General features: G+C 58.5%; 1 protein-coding gene across 2 annotated transcripts; it reads left to right on the forward strand.

The window, feature by feature from the left end:
* The first annotated feature begins 491 nt into the window (after positions 1–491).
* Positions 492–17,974, forward strand: ADAM8 (ADAM metallopeptidase domain 8). Of its 2 annotated transcripts, XM_037401049.1 has the most exons (22): positions 492–1,650; positions 3,719–3,828; positions 7,763–7,839; positions 8,105–8,183; positions 8,292–8,368; positions 10,102–10,288; positions 10,767–10,832; positions 10,936–11,004; positions 11,631–11,800; positions 11,903–11,984; positions 12,640–12,788; positions 13,034–13,211; positions 14,008–14,097; positions 14,853–15,048; positions 15,252–15,351; positions 15,478–15,661; positions 15,760–15,837; positions 15,926–16,010; positions 16,193–16,307; positions 16,411–16,585; positions 16,675–16,761; positions 17,014–17,974. In XM_037401049.1, exons 2-22 carry the CDS (start codon positions 3,775–3,777, stop codon positions 17,188–17,190), a joined length of 2,475 nt encoding a protein of 824 aa, XP_037256946.1. In that variant the 5' UTR covers positions 492–1,650; positions 3,719–3,774; the 3' UTR covers positions 17,191–17,974. The 2 variants fall into 2 exon arrangements, with proteins under 2 accessions (XP_037256946.1, XP_037256947.1); XM_037401050.1 differs by lacking the exon at positions 492–1,650 and having other exon boundaries at positions 3,657–3,828.
* Positions 17,975–18,062: the final 88 nt, after the last annotated feature.

Raw genomic sequence — 18,062 nt, forward strand, 5'->3', positions numbered from 1 at the left:
AGGGTGGAGAGGTGGAAGGGCCCAGGACCCTGGAGGAACCTGCTTGCCTCTCACTGCCCAGCATCTCGGGCTTGAGAGATTCCCCTGGCACCTCAGTTTATCGCTGTTGGTCGCATGTATTTGTTACACCAATGAGCAGTGTGGCAGCTGTTGCAGGAAAAAACTCTGTTCATGCATTTAAATCAGGATTGAAGCCATTTATAGATTAATAACACATAATTAACTCGCAAGCATTGAGTCTCAGCAGAAGTAATAGATATTTCTGAAATCCTAATTTTTAAAATCGACTGCAAATTTCTGAGCACCCATCTATGAGTAATCCCAAGGAGTCCCACTCACACCTGCACGCGCACGCGTGCGGATGGTTATGTGCACCCCTCAGCTTTTAGCAGGGGAAGGCACCCATCTCCTAGGAGCGGGGCTCTCCTCCTCGCACACCTCCCTGCGGGAGATGTGGGCGCTCCCCTTCTGAGATCCCGTGCTGCTCCCTGTGACCAGCAGGTCCACACCCAGGTGAGAAAGCCCCCAGGAGGTCACCTACACCCTGGGTTTGGGTCCCCCCTGCTTGTTGCACCATGTACCAGCAGCCCACTGGCTGGATGCTGCCCCCTCGCTGTGCCTGCCCCAGGCAGAGGTGGGGATGCTGGTGGAGCAGTGTCATACCAGCCTTTGGTTCCTGCTGTTTGCATGAGAATACACTGATAGGTAACTTCAATCACCCAAAAATAGTGGCCCACGTGTTGGATGCCTGATTGGCTGAGCAGTTTAAAGGCTTGGGGTGCTCGGAGAGATCTCCACCCAGATCTACCCACTCCTCTCCCAGAGCAGACCTCGGTCCAGGCCAGGTGCCTACTGCCAGCCCCGAGCAGGAGGTGGATGTGTCTTCTCCCCTCACCAGAAGCTGGGAGGTGCTAGGAGAGGGGCGAGAAAAGGTCCTGTGCCTGAATCCAGCAGCCCCCTGTCCCACGGCACGGCCGTCTGGTACCTCCTCGCCCAGAGCTGCGGAGTGGCTGCTCTGTGTCTCCCTGGCAAGCCGGGATCTGGGTTGGTCACTGGCATGTTCAAAGCCTGTTCATCTCTGCACGCGTCGCAAGGGTTATGTCATGGTGGGGACAGTGCTACTGGAAATGTTTAGGTAGTTATCAACAGACATGCCTGGAAGCGTCAAGGGTGAAAGCACAGAGCTTTAATATTTATTGGGTTTTTAACCAACTTGACTATTTAGCAGGGAATTACAGAAAAGCTGCAGGGAGAAAGAGGGAAGACATTGGAGCAGCACTAGGCTACGGTGGTTTCTGTGCCATTTTGGAGGAAGCCTGTCCCTGGTGACGGAGCTCTGCAACAGCCAGATTTGGCATCTGATCCCCTCTTTTGTTAAATGTGACGTGTCCTGGCTGGGCCTGGCCTGAAACGCCAAGAAATATAAAATACCTGTTTGCAGGAGGAGGTTCTCTCTTTGCAGGTTACCACATGGAGAAGGCAAGGGGCAATGGGTTGCACCAGGAGAGGTTTCATCTGAATGTAAGAAATAAGTTACGGTGAGAGCAATCGCTCACTGGAAGAACCTCTCCAGGGACATCGTAGAGGGTTTCAGGATGTGACTGGACAGGGTGCATGATAATCTCATCCAGGCTGTCCTCCCTGTGACAGGTAGGTCCTCAGAGGTCCCTTCCAACTTGGGACGTTCTGTGAGCAAGGGGCCGGCAGCAGCCAGCCTCGTGGCAGGGGGGAGGGTACAGTGCACCTCCCAGCTCAGCCCCACGTGGTGGTCCCAGCCCCTTTGATCCTTTGGGATCAGGGAGGGTCCCAACGCCCCCCTGATACGCCCTGATGTCCCATGGTTCCCCCTGACGGCTCACCCCCCGGTGGTGATCCCAGCCCCTCCACCATTTCAGTGCTCCATCATTTCGATGCCCCACCGCCACCCCCCAGCACCTCCCCAGTCCCACTGCTGCCCTCGGGTACTTCAGCCACCTTCAGCTCTGGCGTCGCCTTGGGGCCACCCCGGCGCCCCACAGCCACCCCCTTCATGTCCGATGGACGCTGCTCGATGTCCTCAGCCCCTCCAGCCCCTCTGCCACCTTAGAGCCTGGCGGACACCTCCAGCGCCCCATGGACACCTTTTCCGTACCCCACGGGACACTCGCAGCCCCGCCGCCCCCTGTAGCAGCTCAGCGCCGGGTGCCCTCTGCCACCCCCGTGCCCTGCGGGCCCCTGCAGTGCCCTGGGACATGCCCCGACGGTCTGGGGACCCTCCCCGATCCCTCACAAGCACCCCCAGGTACCCCCCAGGCCGTCCCCGCCGCCCGCCCCGGGCCGCCCCTCCCAGCCCCGCTCCGCACGGGTCCCCCCGCGGGGGGCGGCCCCGTCCCGCCCCGTCCCGGGAGTGGCGGTGAGTCACGGCGGGCGGGGGCTGCCGGCGCGGCGGCGTTGGGGCTGGCACCGCGGGCACCTCCGAGCCATGGCCCCGGCGCTCGCCCTGCGCCGCCGGCTCCTGCTGCCGCCGCTGCTGCCGCTGCTGCTGCTGCTGCCGCTGCTGCCGCTGCCCCACGGTGAGCGAGGGGCGCGCGGGCCCGAGCAGGGCGGGCAGCCCGCGGGCAGCTGCGCTCCGCCGACGGGACGGACGAGAAGTTTTGGGGGTGGGGGCAAAAGCCCGGCTCCTCGGGGGTCTTCAGCCGTGGGGCGGGGGAGGGGGAATGCTTTTCCTTGCGGGAATTGAAGGGACGCGTGGGAAGCGGCACAGGAGGGATGCGCGAGGTGGGAGCGGGGGGTGCGGTGGCTCTTTGGGACGGGTCGCAGCTCAGCGGGGTTGCGGCTGCCAGGCTGAGCCCCGGGGTCACCGCGGGGTTAGGCGGGCATCGCCGGCACCCCCTCCCCAAGCTCACTCGAGGGCGGAGGATGCAGAAGGGGCTGTGAGGAGCGGGCTGGCCTCCCGCCCCGCGAAAGAGGGACCCTTTCGGGTGCGCTGGGTCCTGCCGCCCCGCCGGGGCGCCCGCCGTTATGTAAAGGCACCTCGGCCAGGAGGCTCCAGCGAACGAGGGGAAATTTGTCATCGGCAGCCTGCGGCGTGCTGGCGGGGGGACCGGTGACTCAGCCGGCCGAGGGGGTGGTGATGAGGCTGCTGGCTCCTGCTCGGGTCCGTGGGCGAGGGCTGCCAGGCACCCGCACCGGAGAGCCCTGCTCGGCCACTGCCTCGCCGCGCTGGCCCCGGCTCACCCCGGCAGCACGCGGGCACGGCCGCGGCACCGGCTCTGCGGGGCTCCTGCGGAAGGCAAAGGGGTTGTCGCAGAAACGTCTCCCTTCTGACACAGAAAAAAAGATGGGAGGAGGGCTGAGCCAGTCCAGACACGAGCCATCCTCCAAAACGCAACCCCTGGCAGCTGCCAGGTGCCAAGTCACAAACCGTGGCATCGAGGTGGGAAGCTGGGAACCCTCTGGCTTTACTTGCACACCCAGGGTCTCAGTAGGGTTTTCCAGCCTTGAAGGGACCTGGTTGCACAGGAGTCCTGCTGAGCACTCTGTGAGTGCCAGGGCTCGGGGGGGGGGGGGGGGGGGCTGGAGCATCCCTGGAGCCTGTTCAGGGCGTTCTTGTGTTCCCAGCAGGTATTCCAGGACTTCACGTTTTGGCTTTTCCCTGCACCTTCATGTTGGCCACTTCCCTTGTCCCCTGACTGTTGTTTATGGGCATCCTGGCTCAAAGCCCTTTGACCTTTCCCAGGTGCTGCTGCCAGGCTGGAGGAGAAGCTTGCCCACGTCGAGAAGTACGAGACAGTGATGCCACGCAAGGTGACAGATCCTCGGGGGAAGAGGGACCTCCCTGTGCGACCGGTAAGTAGCATCACCTCCCAAATACCGCCTTGGCACAGCTGCCCTCACTGCCTTGCAGGGAGTCCGGGGGGGGGGTGTTGAATCAGCAAAGCCCCTTGCTCGACCACTGGGCTCAGAGCCAGACCCCCTTGGCCCACCATTGGGCTCAGAGCTTGACCCCCCTGGCCCACCACTGGGCTCAGAGCCAGACCCCCTTAGCCCTGTGCTAGAAGAATGACCTGGTGCATGTTCTCTTGCGTTGCTTCTGTCCCAGACGGTGGAGATCTTGCAGGAATTGATCAGATAAGCTTGCCTGGACCGTTTTGGGTCAAAATAGGAACTGCATATAGGAGGGTGGACTCTCGGAGAGTGGGGGCTGCTTTCTCCAATGCTTTCTTTGGAGGCATTATTACCCAGTGGTGCCACCTCTTGCAGCCTTGCAGTGATCTTGTGACATCTGGTCTTTGCTTAAGTAGGGATTTGCAAAGCCTCATTGAGCTGTAAGCACTTTTCTTGCTGTGTTTGCTGAAGTTGGTTTTTTTTGTCCTTTGGGACAAGGAAATAAGAATCAGAAAGTTTCAGAAATCCACATGAAAGAAAGCCAGTGTTATTTTTCTTGGGAAACCTTGTAATTTGGGGAAAGGAATAGGGTTTGACTCAGGAGTTTTGAGTGCTTGGGGCTGACATCCATAGGATGATGGCCTTGACCTCAAAGATGCTTTCCTCATTGCCTTAAAGTGAAATTCAGCCAAATATGTGGTTTCATTTTCTAGGGCTGAAAAGCACTGATTTTAGCACCTGATGAGATGGAGGGGCTGGGGAGATTTATTTCCTAGTAAACTCTTTGTACAGCACATTCATCTGTGATTCAAACCCTTTCTGATAAACTAGCTTCAAAAACACTCCCCAAAAGCATCTGTTTTCTCTGCTCTAGAAACCTAAACTTGTCCACGAGATGAGATAAACATTCCTCAGACTATTTAGAGACACCATCTGTGCTGGGTGCGCCGGGTGGCTCTGCACTGATCCCCCTGGAAAGGGGAGCTCACCCATCTCAGGGTCCCTCTGCTTTCCGTGGTACAGGAGAAGATGTCTGCCTTGAGCTGTGTACTTAGGGACAGCCATGGGTGGTGTCTACCAGGTGGCACTTGGATTGGGTGGTCCTTGGATCTCCTAAATTGCTGTGTTGAGGGTGTGAGGTCTCCTGCCTTTTAAACCATTTTCCTCATCTTGGACAAAAGCTGGGTTTGATGGCTCAGTAACCTTGGTGGGGAAGAAGTTCTCTTCTGGAGGTGGCTGGACCACCACCAAGGCCCTCTTTGATGTGGAGACAGGATGGGTGTTTTCTGCACCAGCTCCTCCTGTGGCTTTGCAGTAGCAGTCTGTGGCTGCGATGGCCATGGGCTGAGAGATGGTTCCTGGGTCAGAGCAGCTGGGACACATGGGGTTGGTCCAGCAGTGCATCTGCTAGGTGAGGTTTGAAGCAGACCAGCTCCCCTCTGGCTTTGCTTAAAATGTTCACCCCTGAAAGACAGGGTGGAGACTTAGGGCCTGCCACACAGGATCTCCTGGGATGTCAGCCTTCCCACAGGTCACGGTCTTCTTAGCAGGGGCACAACAAGGCATGTGGCAAACCTGGGTTCTTCATGGAAAGGAACGTGAAAAAAGAGCAAGTACCTTAAAAAAAAATTATGGTTACATGCTCTTGATTGCAGAAGTGACATCTCTCTCACCCCCATGCTCCAGCATTTCAAAGAACTCTATTGAAATGGCAGTGTGTTTCCAGCCCATGTGAGACCCAGCATTGCAAGGTACTAGCTTCTCCTGCAGCGCACCTGTGCTTGTGCATCCCTGCTGATCTCCCCCACCACATCCCACAGCCAGTTCATGCAAAGGGGCAAGTCCTTTGCCTGGGTGAAGACAGCTGAGCTCCTGCCAGCGCAGCCTGGGGCTCTGCAGGAAGCAGCAGGCTGTTGCAGAGCGAGCAGTGGGGCTGGACGGAGCAGAAGCAAAGGGGGGTGGTGGTGGCCCAGTGACCTGCTGCCCTTCCCTCCTCTCTTGTGCTGCAGCTCCTCTGATACATGGCACGGTGCAATGAGCCCCATCCCTACTGTCCTAGTGAGACCTGTTGCCTCTTACCATTCAGGGAAGGAATACCGTGTGCCGGGGGTGGGACAGTGGCATCCCGTCCCGATCCTGTGTAAACTCTCTGGGTCTCTTAACAAGACCAGATGGAAGAAGTCCCTCCTCTCTGTGTGCTGTGGCCACAGCTCTGCTTTGCTTGCTCAGCACGGTCATGGGGTTAGCATGGCTCAGGCAGGGGCAGGGCTGAGCCGCCTGTGCTTTCAAAGCCTTTCCATCTGGAGCCCTTGCAAAGCCCATGCTAATAGGGAAGGGGGTGATTCAGAGAAGCTTTATCAGGACTTTTTTTTTTTAAACTTGCCCTGTGGTTGTCTCCAAGAGACAGTCCCTGACCCACCATCCCCTTTCCAAGTGCTTTCCTGCCATTTCCTAAGACCTATGCTGGCTCCGGCACTGCCAACAATAACAAAGCATTGCTTTGTCGGCGGACACGGGTTGGGATGGCCACGTCAAGCGGGAGACACTGTTCATAAGAGAAAAATTTGCAGGAGACCCGTGAGTGTGCTTACACACCAGCAGTGTGCCTGCCTGCAGCTGGGGCTGCCTGGCGGGCTTGTCGCAACCTGCTCAGCCTGTGGAGAGGATGTTTCGTGGCCGGCAGCCCACTGCTTCAGCTTCAGATCGGAAATGCAAACCAGGTAGAATTGAGGGCAACCAAGTGAAAGACAAACCCACTCACCTGGCCCCGCTGGCAATGAGTCAGCAGGACTTTGTGCTCAGCTTCAGCTCCTGTCAGGTTGTCGATCATCTCCCTGGGAGTGCTGAGCCATTGTATGACAGCAGGTGCTGTCATCCTCCCCAGGGAGAGACCGCTCACCTCATCCAGGAGGAATGCTGGTCCTGCGGGAGAGGCTTGCTTTGCCTTTGGCTCAGCTCACCACCCCAGGATCCAGTAAAGGTATGAGGATGTGCCCTCAGGGGAGGTCTCTGTGCTGCCGCAGTGGCTGAGGAGTATGCTGGTGCCAGGGGTGCAGCCTGATATGGGGCACCAGGCAAAGGATAGTCATCTTTCTCAGTGGCCCTGGTGGGATGGGACCTCTGGAGCTCTGTGGCCCAGCCTCTGTAGGTGGAGATCACAAGGCAGCCTAGAGGGAAACACTTCTTCTGGAGGGACATCTCCATCCTGGGGGTTCAGGGCTTGGCTGGGCTGAGCCACAGCCACCCTGACCCAGCCATGGTGACTGGAGGTTGGACTTGAGGTGCCCTGAGGTCCCTTCCACCTGCACTAGGGTGATGCTTGGGGGCTCTGGCACATGGTGATACTAAAACGTACTCTCAATAGCAGACAAGAACCAAGAGAAGGTCATTCTCTCACTGTGATGTGGCATGTTGGATCGGTCAGAGATAAGGAAGTCTCTGCTGATGAGAGCTGTTGGGAACCAGGGATCTTTGTGGTTTAGCCTGTGAGTGAGTGAGCGATGAACTCAGCCCCCAGAAATGGAGCTCTATGACTGATGAGTAGGAAGTCTCAGTTTCTGGCACGGCCATCTGCAGCCATGTGTCAGACACGGGAAATCAGACTTTGCTGACTCTGTTTCATTGCTGGTGACCTGTTCTTTATCTCAGGATGTGCCGGGGATTTGCATTATTGCCCACATGCTTTCTTTTTTCTCTTCTGATTTCCTGTGTCTTTTCTGGATGCCTCCAGGGTGAGCAGCCAGGCTCCCCGTCCTGCAGCTGCCTTCTAGTGGGGTGCATGCAGACCCCATCCCCTTTCTGGGCAGGACGGAGGCCAAGTGGTCCTCTGTCCTCTCTTCTGTAGCTCTTGCTCTTGGTGATGGCGGGTCTGTGATGTCATCTATCTTTCATGCAGAGCATCTACCCGGACCACATCCTCTACAGTGTCCGTGCTGAAGGCAGGGACTACCTCCTGCGGCTGGAGAAGAACAAGTGAGTGCGGGTGGGCACGGCGGGATGGCCAGGGGGCAGCTCACTTCCCACCCTCGCTGTGAACATCAATTCTCCAGGGTCGCTGCACTGGTGATCTAAGCCCTCAGCCCAGACCCAGAATACCACATTTTCTTCCCTCCTTGCCAAACCCATCTGGGGAGGTCATGGGCCCACTGTACCCAACCTGACCAAACCTCATCCCCAAAGCTTTCTATCCCTTCCCCAAAACTGGGTTCGCCGCTGACCCCCATTCCCCATCCTGCAGGGAGCTTCTGGGACAGCATTACACCGAGACGCACTACTTGGCTGATGGCACGGAGATCACAGAGAAGCCAAATATTCAGGTATGGGGCTGGCTCTGGGCAGAGTAGTTTTCCCCACTCCTACGGGGTCCCTCCATGCTGACAGCTGGTGCAGACCCCCTTTACACCTCTCCTTTCTCTTGGTGGCAGGATCATTGCTTTTATCAGGGCCACGTGCAAGGACATGCCAACTCAGCAGCGAGCATCAGCACCTGTGGTGGGCTCAGGTAGGTCCTCTGGCTTCCCTGGGGCACTGTGGCTGGCCAGAGGACAGCATCGAGCCTGGCCTTGGTGCATGTCACGGTACCGCTCCTAGCGGATGCAGTGCTGTGCAACGGTGAGCCGGTGTGACCAAGCTCTGGCCAGCTGGAGCTGTGCTGATGGAGGGAGAGTTCAGCTTTCCCCTGAGGAAGAGAAGAAGACATCCCTTTTCCTGCTGGCGGTGGGAGCGCTGACCGCCCTGGCTCGGTGCCCAGCAGGAAAGGTGCACCGCGTTTTGCAGCTACTCCTGCTGGTTGGGGGTTGACTTGTGGCACGGGATAAGACTGGGAACCCGAGCATGACAGAAGGTCCAGGCAGGAATGCCTTCTCCAGGCAGCAAGGCACAACTTGTCCTGCATCTACCCCCTTTTCCCAGGGCAGACTGGCCAAACTCACCCCAAGTGCTGCAGCCAGCGACACAAAGTTGTGCTCATGGTGATGCACGGGCCTGCAGGCAGCCAGCATCTCCTCCCTGTCATGCTGACCTCCTAGAGCTGATGGCCAAATGCCTTTCCGAAAGAAAACGAAAGCAGATGGAGCATCAGGCCAGCTGTGTCTCCCTCTACCCACTGTTTGCTGGCCATGCTAGTGCTCATTCCTCAAAAGCTGCCTTGAGTCTACCTTCATTTAACAGCAGAAAACGTCCTTGCAGAGTAACCGAGCCACCAGATCCATTCAAGGCTGTTCAGTTTGCCATGCAAGATTCACACTCTGCTGTTCTCTTTCTTTTAAGATCAGCTGGCAGCCAGACATTGCAAGAGTAAGCCAAAGAGGAAGGGGGCCCTTGCAGGGAGATGTGTAAGGAGGACGGGTGGTCCCTGGCGCACCCAGGGACCTGCAAACACCCATTTACAGGTGAAATGCCTGCTGGAGCTGTGTGGCAGCCACCTCCTCACACTGAGCATCTTGCGCATACATGGGACATTTGACATCCTTGTATAGTAGGAGGACAAGATGTGCAAGGGCAGAACAGGAGGCACAGACAGTACAGACAGGGTACATAAGACACCTTATAGAAAGCATCCTGAAGGCCAGAGCTGCTTAGTAGGAATAATGCTATGTTAAACCTGGCCTGGCAGCACTGGGCAGCTCCTACTGAGCCCTGGGACACTGCTGGTGCCCGAAGTACAGGATACTCCCCTTGCTACCAGGCACAGATGCTGCTCCACAGTTTGCTCCCTCCCAGCCCAGAAGCCAGTTTCCAGCCCTCCTAATGCTCCTTTTGTTCAGCCTGTGCTTCTGCAGCCTCCAAACGCCAACGCTGTGGACATGTTTCCTATTGCTCCCCAACTCCTGTCGTGCCTCAGGTCAGCTCCATCCTGCAGCATTTCCTTGGTGTACTCTTGGGCCAGGCGAGGTTTGTAGGGAAGAGGCATCGAGTCCCTCATGTTGCTGTGAGCTCCTACACCCTGTACCTCTGCACAGTGCCGTGGACCTTCATGCACTGCCCAAGGGCTGCTTGGGACTTTGCATTGAGTGTGGTCACGTGCACGTGGCCAGAAGGACCTGACTGTCACATCCTGCTGGTCGCCCATAGCTCATCCAAGCTGCCTATAGGAACCATGGAGGGGTGGGGTGGTTTCCTAGCTGGGATTTGGCAGCTATATTTTGTATCACAGGCCCTTGTGGGGGTGCGTAGGGTCCGTCTGTGTCCTGCAGGATACCTCCCCAACCTGATGCCTGCTGTCTCTCTTGGCAGTGGGTTTTTCCGGGTGAATGAAACCACCTTCCTGCTGGAGCCCTTGGAGGAGGATGCGGCTGGCTGGCACGCAGTGTACAGAGCAGCTCACCTGCGGGGGAAGCGCGGCACGTGCCAGGAGTCCGGTGCCACCCTGGAATATGACCATGAACCAAAAATTCCCGCAGCCATGAAGCTCTACCGCTGGGTTAAGGATTGCATTGCTTCTCCTTCCTGTAGCTGAGTTTGCAAGAGCCTAGCTCCTGTGAAGTCCAGGAGAGGAGTAGGGCCATACTGCATCTCTTGGAGATCCTCCTCTCCCATGTGTTGTTGGCTGGGTGCCCAAACACAGATTGTTCCCAGTGGCCTAGCTCCTGGTGGGAACAAGTCCTCAGGTCCTGTACCATTAGCAGGAGCATCTTTCTACCCTGTGAGCTCCGTGATGCCTGCAAGCCTGTCTCATGCCTCATCCCAGTAGCAGGCTTGGGTTTTTCCTTGTATGTTGGAATATGTCTGAAACACCCAGCAAAGTAACATCAGGAAGCAGAGCTAAAAGACCTACCAGCCTTGAATAATGTTGGAAGATGCCCCAGGATCCAACACATCCCACAGGAGGGTCAACCGCAGGGCTCGGCAAGCTGCAGAGCTGAGTCCCTCTTTGCACTCACTTTCCTCTTTCCTTCCAGAAATCAGCTCCGTTACGGAAAGGTCCCCGATATGTGGAGCTGGTCCTGGTCGTGGACAACGAGGAGGTAAGCAGGGTGGGGGGCAAGCTGGTGCCTGTGTTTTCACTGTCTTCCACTGCAGCGAAGAGGTTGAAGCCAGCCTGGAAATCCCTCTGTGTCCTTCCTGTAGTTCCGAAAACACAAGGACTTGCGCACAGTACAGAACCGCATGAAGGAAATCGTGAACCACGTCGACAAGGTGAGGCCAGATGGCCGGATCTTCTCTCCTGGCTCCCAGACATGCCCCATGGTGCCAGCATGGGCGTGAATGTGGTGGAGGAGAGATTGGCATGGGGAGGGTGATGGAGCAGGAGCCGATCTCAAGCCTGCAGGTGGGCTGCTGCAGAGTGACCAAATCCCTTGACCAACAGGGTGTGCGACGTGGACAGGCCAAGCGGCTCAGCCCTGGGTCCTGGGGGGAATAGGACAGCTGCCTCCCATCTCTCTCGTAAGGGAAGGGGGGAGAAATTTTTTATAATCCCCAGAAGCTCTCAAGCTGGAGCAGGTGCTAACAAGGGGAGGGTGATGGATGCAGTGCACCAAGGCAGAGTTTCTCCTTGCCTTGCTTCAGCCCCACTCTTTGGTCAGCAGCATGAGAGCAGCATCTCAGCCTTCACTGGCCAAGAGGGAGCCCAGAGGTCCTGGGGTAAACCCTGTCTTGTGTGGTCACCCCAGCTTGTGTTATTTATTGAGAGGGTTACGGCGTGGTATTCCCAGTGATGTGTGGTCCTGGGCTTGGTTGTGGCTCTTCAGGGGAGGTGGGACCTTTCTTCTGCTTGTGGAGCTCCAAACCAAGCATTTCCTCCGGGCTGTCTCCCACCTCAGCTTTATCAGCCTCTTCGCCTGCGGGTGGCCTTGATTGGCTTGGAGGTGTGGAGCCACAAGGACAAAATCATGGTCAGTCCCAACCCAGAGGTGACACTGGACAACTTTCTCCACTGGCGGGAGGCAGAGCTGCTGCGGAGGAAGCCACATGACAATGCCCAGCTGATCACGTAAGGACTAAGGGGGGAGGCAGGGGCAGGCACCGCCTCGCTGTCCTTGCAGCCCTGCTGCCACCCAGGCCACATGGCCACAGTGGCATCTCAATCCCACAGGGGCATAGACTTCCACGGCACAACCGTAGGGCTCGCCAAGAAGCTTGTGATGTGCAGCAGGGACTCAGGCGGTGTCAACCAGGTGGGTCTTGCTGCCTGGGCATGCGCCAGGAGGGCAGCAGCAGTCCCATGATCTGAGCTCCCTGCGTTGTATTGTCCAGAGCAGGTTTCTCCTCCACTGGTCTCCAGCTTTCCCCCTCTGCAGCCTTAGGGCTGGATCTGGTCCCTGACATCTCTGGCCCTTGAGTGACTGACCCCCAGAGAAGTGTCAAGGCCACAGGGGAAGGGTAGCTGTGGAAACCCAGCCGGGTGCCTGTGGAGGGCTCTGATATACCTGAGCCCAGATGAGCCTCCCAGAGCAGCTCCGTGGATGCAGGGCTTCTCCCACCACCTGTCAGGTAGCTGGGACTTGGTTTGTAATTGCTCCTTGGCCATCCTGGCTGGAGCAGGAGTGGTCAGCCATGGGACCTGTGGCTGTCCAGAACCACCACAAAGCATCTTTTCAGGGTAGCTGGTACGTGTAAGCTCACTTACACCCCTGAGACCCCAGGCAGGAGGTCTTCAGGGCCCATGGGACCAAGTCCAGCTTCAGTCTTCCTTTACCTTGGCACGGCAGCATCAGGGAAGGAATTTCAGACAGCAGTGAGACCTGGCACTGAGCAGTTGAAGAGCCCCAGCAGGCCCTGTGGAGATGCTGTGGAGACCATTTGAACCACGCCCCACTTCTTGTCCCACAGGACCACAGCACAAATCCTATCGGTGCTGCATCCACCATGGCTCATGAGATGGGACACAACCTGGGGATGTCTCATGACGAAGATGTTGCTGGCTGCCGCTGTCCAGTCCCCAAAGCAGATGGAGGTTGTGTCATGGCGGCAAGTGTTGGGTGAGCAAAGGAAAGGGGAATATCTCTGGGCAGCAAATATCTCGAGGTGTCCTCTGGCACTGCCCTGATGTGGTGAAGCCCGTGAAATGGTCAGGTCTGGGTGGATACTCCACTTGAAGCTGCACTTCAAAGGTCTGTTGGTGCCTTTGAGTCTGCTGGCCCTCCAGCTGCTCCCTGGGCTGGTGTTGTGAGGGCCCTTGGGCTCTCATCTCTGCTCATGACTGCCTGGTTTTGTGCCCCTTCAGCGTGGTTTACCCCAAGCTCTTCAGCCGCTGCAGCGAGCAGGACATGTGGCAGTTCCTCGGGGACCCCAGGACCAGCTGCCTGCTGAATGTCCCCAGGGCGGATGAGCTGTATGGGGGGCCGGTGTGTGGGAACCAGTTTGTGGAGCGGGGAGAGCAGTGTGACTGCGGCACGCCAGAGGTAGGGATGCTCTCTGAGAGCCTGGGGAGGGGGGTGGGCAGCAGGGACCTGAGACCTGTCATTCAGACTCAGAAAAAGTTGTGCAAGCCTCTTCCCTGGGCATCATGCTTTGCAGGACTCATCTTCCTTAGGTTCCTGATGCTTCTGCAAAAAAAAAAAAACAAAACCCAAAACTTGTGGAGGATATTTGTTAACTTGGATGTGTGCCCCTCCTTTATGTAGCTGGCTGTGATTTTAGCAGGAGCATGCCTAGGAAAGTCAGAAATCCCCCCAGTATATCCTCCGAAGATGTGATCCAAGGAGGGGGACATCATGGCATGTTGTCCTTTCAAGAGCTGCGCTAAGCTTTTCCACATCCCTCGTGGCCCATTGCTGCATCAGGGGAGAGACTTGAGGCAAAGAGCCAAGCGATATCTCTGGGATAAATCCCTGGGTCACAGCCCTGCTCCGGGACCTGAAGGGATGCTCCCCCGATGCAAAGAGCACAGAGATCCTCCTGTTCCCTCCTTCCTGGAGATGTGCAAAGGGTGCTGCCAAAGAGCAGGGACCCAGGTCAGGCCCCATCTTCTGAGAAATCTCTTCCGGTCCTTTGGTTTCATGTTGGTCATGGGGTTAAAGAGACAGCAAGGATGGTTCACACCTGGGATGATGCTGTGGTTTTGCCCCATGGTTCAGTCTGTGGTGGCTACACTGCCACTGGTACCTGGTGATGTGGCAACTGGGTCCCCCCGGGAAGGAAGGAAAGGGTCTTTCAGTGGGGCTTTTGAGAGGGTTTCAGTCCTTCCCTGTCTCGCAGGAGTGCTCCGACCGCTGCTGCAATGCCACCACTTGCCAGCTGAGAGAGGGAGCAGAGTGTGCCCAGGGGGACTGCTGCCAGGACTGCAAGGTACTGCCATCGGCGGGGGACCAGCTCGGCGGGGAAGGGAGCTAGTGGGTGCAGTCCTGCCCTGGGCTCCTGTGGAGCTTCCTGGTAGAGGCAATGTGTGCCCATAGCCTGCTGGAGAGCTTGAAGGACCTCTGTAGCACCCTGCTCAGAGCCAAATGCACCCAGTGGTTTGGGGGAATCATGCTTTTCATTTCATACTCTCATGGCACGGACAGTTGGCATCTCAGGTGGGAAGCGGTTGGGAAGGTGAAGCAGCCTCCGTTTCTGGCCTCCTGTAGCCCAGGTCCCCTGGCTGTCTTAGGTTAGGTGCAGGATGAAAGCTGTTGAAGAACTGGGCGATGTTCAGAAGAGATCGGTGTGGCCCATTCCCGATTCAGGAAACCAACCTGCCTCTTCTGCTCCATTTGTTCAAGTGAAAGTTGAGTTGCACGCATTGACTCCTGCACACAAGCATAAGCAATGCTTTGATGTGAAGAGACAGGGCTGGAAGAGGACCCTGGGGCAAGTCCAGACTCAAAGCAAAGCACAAGGTGTTGCCTGCAGGGAGAGACTTCACTAGGGGAAGAGGCCTGGTGGTCTCTCCATCCTGTGCAGTAGCTCATGTCTTTCTGCCAGAGTGGCACAAGCTGCCGTGTCTGGGGGTCTGTGGGGTGCCAGATGTTTTGAAGACCAGGGTGCTGTCAGGCTGTGGTGCCTGTGTGGATCTGGGGGTGCAAGAGCATCGAGGCAGTGCTGACATCCCCTTTTCTGCACAGGTGAAGGATGCCGGTGTGCTCTGCCGGGCCAGCAAGAATGACTGCGACCTGCCTGAGCACTGCACTGGCCTCAGCGCCGAGTGCCCAGAGGATGTCTTCCAGGAGAACGGCATCTCCTGCCAGAATGGCAACGGCTACTGCTACAACGGGGCCTGCCCCTCACATGGCGAGCAGTGCCGCACACTCTGGGGCACAGGTAGTGGCTCCCCCACCCTGCCCACCCTCCTTGCCCCCTGCGCTGGGTGATGTGCCAGGAGCCCCGGCTCCTTGGGCCAGGGCGTGGCTTGGCTGCGGTCCCCTCCTGCATCCCTGGATGGGGTGCTATGGCTGCTGACTCCAAAGCACGGCCAGCTTGCTGCGGGCTTTGGCTCTACGTGACCCTTCCTGTGTCTCCTGCAGAGGCCCAGGTGGCTCCTGATGTCTGCTTTAAGCACAACAGCGAGCAGCACCTTCACCTCCACTGCCTCACCGAGTATGGGAAGCGACCCTGCAGCCCCAAGTAAGGAGCCGGGGGGAGCTCTGGGGGTGGTGTCCATGTCTGATGACAGCACTGCAGGGCTGAGCAAAGCTCCCCAGCCCCGCTGCCACCCCTGCTGCTGGGTGCTCATGGCTGCTTCTCCTGCAGGGATGTGAAGTGCGGCACACTGCTGTGCCTGAGTGACAACACCAGCCCCGTCCTCGGCGGTGGCTCCTACTCCCTCTTCTTTGGCCGCTTCAAGTGCAAGGCGGTCATTGCCGGCAACGACGCCAACGAGGTGGTGGCCAAGCTCAGGCTGGTGCCCACCGGCGCCAAGTGCGGAGAGGAGATGGTGAGCATGCTGGCTGCCACGCTGGGGTGGTAGAGGGGTGTGTGACAACTGGCTACGGGGACCCAGGGCAGCCTCAGATCCCCGCTCCCTGTCCTCAGGTCTGCTACGCCGGACGCTGCCAGAATCTCCTGGTCTACGGCAACAAGAACTGCTCGGCCAAGTGCAACAACCATGGGGTATGCTGTGGGATCATCCCCCCCCAGCAGCTGCGGGGCCCCAGCAGTGGTGCACCCACCATGCTGATGCCGTCCTCCCTCGTCGCAGGTGTGCAACCACAAGCGGGAGTGTCACTGCGAGCCGGGCTGGGCAGCGCCTTACTGTGAGCAGAAGATTTCAGGGGTGGTGGCAGGTATGGCACCCGCTGTGCACAGCCAGCGCCGGCTCCCGTAGCCTGATGTGTGGGTGCTGGGCGGAGGGGGGAGCCTGAGGAGGGGGCTGGCACCCTGCTGCGGTGCCGGTAAGTGCTGCTCCGTCCCCACGGGGCATCCCCAACACCGGGGTGCCTGTCCCACGCTGACCGGGTCTCCGCAGGGAGCAGCAGCGTGGCCCTGGCAGCTGCGCTGGCTGTGCTGGTGCTCGCCGGCATCACGCTCGGCAGTGGCGTTGTGCTCTTCAGAGGCAGGGGGACGAAGCTCTTCCAGAAAGGGTAAGTCCCCTCTCCTCCCCCCACGGTGTGGCTGAGCCACGGCTGCACAGGCCGAGCCCGAGGGGTACGCAGAGCAGCCCCACGCTGTCCCTGTGCCCCACAGGACCCCCAGCGGGCCTGCTGCAGGTCTTGCCAACCCACTCTTCCACGAGGGCGGCCGGATGCGCCCCCCCCGCCGCCAGCTGTCCCACCGTGACATCGGGCCCCCCAACCTGCTTAGCAGTACGGCAGCCCCACAGGCCGCCCGCCCGCTCAGGCCGTGCCGCCCAGCCCCACAGGTAAGGGTGCAGGATGGGCCCCTGGCACGGGGCAGCCCTGGCTGCGGGGGGGAGGCAGCCCCTCGCCCCACTGTTTGCTGACCCTGCAGCCACCGGCACCAGTGCCCCAGATGACATCTCCAGCGACACCAGTGCCCCAGATGACATCTCCAGCCCCTCCAGGATGGCCCCTGCAGGTAACCACCCCTCCAAAAGCCATCGTGGCCTCAGAGCAGGGTGGCCTGTCCTTCCAGCAGCCGGGGGCCACGCTCAAGCCCCCTCACCCGCAGCCTCCCTGGCCTGACCAGCCCCAGATGTGTGGGGCACAGCTGTGGGGTGGCCCAGGCAGCTGACTCGAGGTGGGGGTTGGGGGGGGCTTCCTCTGTCCCCTGCCCACCTCTGGGTCCCTCGCCGGTGCCCAGGTGAGGGACTCTGGTCTCTCCTCACAGCAGGTGAAGCCAAAGCCACCCAGCAAGCCTCTCCCGGCACTGAAGAGCAAGGAGCCGAGCCGTGGTGAAGGGCCCCCAGGACCATCACTCCCTCGCTCCCTGCTGACACCTCCCTCAGTCTTTCAGCAGGGTGTCCCCCTGAAGGTGGCCCTGAAGCCGTCCCCGGCCAGGAGGTGACCAAGGATGCTCCATCTGCCACCACGGCTGAGGAGCTGCTGGCTCTGGTGCTCAGGTGGCACAGCTGGAGAGCCACCGTCTTGCTTCCACCCTTACTTGAATTGCTCACCGGACCCTCCCCCGGGAGGGCACCAGTGTTTACGGATATTTGAGTTGTGCCTTAACAGACTTCGTAGCCTCACGGCTGGCCCGGGGAGAGCCATCACCCGGGGCTTTGAGGGGGAGACCAGGAGCAGGGACGATGCCAGCTCTGGTTTTGAGGCCAGCCCCAGGCTCTCCTGTGCCCTGGGAGCTGCTGCCTTCTCTCCCTGAACCTGTCCTGCTCCTCCTGCCCCTTCCCTGCTGGGGCTGCGTCAAGGAGCCTGTCGGCTCACCGGGGCAGGAGTGCTGCACCCAGGGGCCCATGCCCCAGGGCCACCACCCTGGCTGGGGACAGTCACACGGGAGGGCCTCGCCAGGTCTTTGGCAGGTCTAAGCCAGGCTTAATTTCCCCTCGGAGCTTTTATCTCTGAAGTTATCACTTGAGTTACTGTCCTCCTGAAAGGGAATTTCCTGGGAGCCTTTTTACTGCAGCCACTAACTTATGACAATTATGTGACCATTTTGAACCACCTCTTGTGAAACCAGGCCTCCCCCTTTTTGATATAATTTAGGTTGAATGCTTTTATACCAATAAAAGACTGAAGGTAGTGGTGTCACGGGGTGTCTCTCAGCAGAAGGGAGAAGCAGAGTGGCAGCGGGCAGGCAGCTGCCCAGGACACAGGGTGGATACGGCACAGGTGGAGCCAGGGGCAAGAAGTGCTCGAGCTGAACTCCCAAAGCCTGTGCCAGAGCCACAGGGGCTGAATGGCAACAATTTCTGCCAACCACAC

This window comes from Falco rusticolus, chromosome 9 (assembly GCF_015220075.1).
Source record: "Falco rusticolus isolate bFalRus1 chromosome 9, bFalRus1.pri, whole genome shotgun sequence".
Classification (NCBI taxonomy): Eukaryota; Metazoa; Chordata; class Aves; order Falconiformes; family Falconidae; genus Falco; species Falco rusticolus.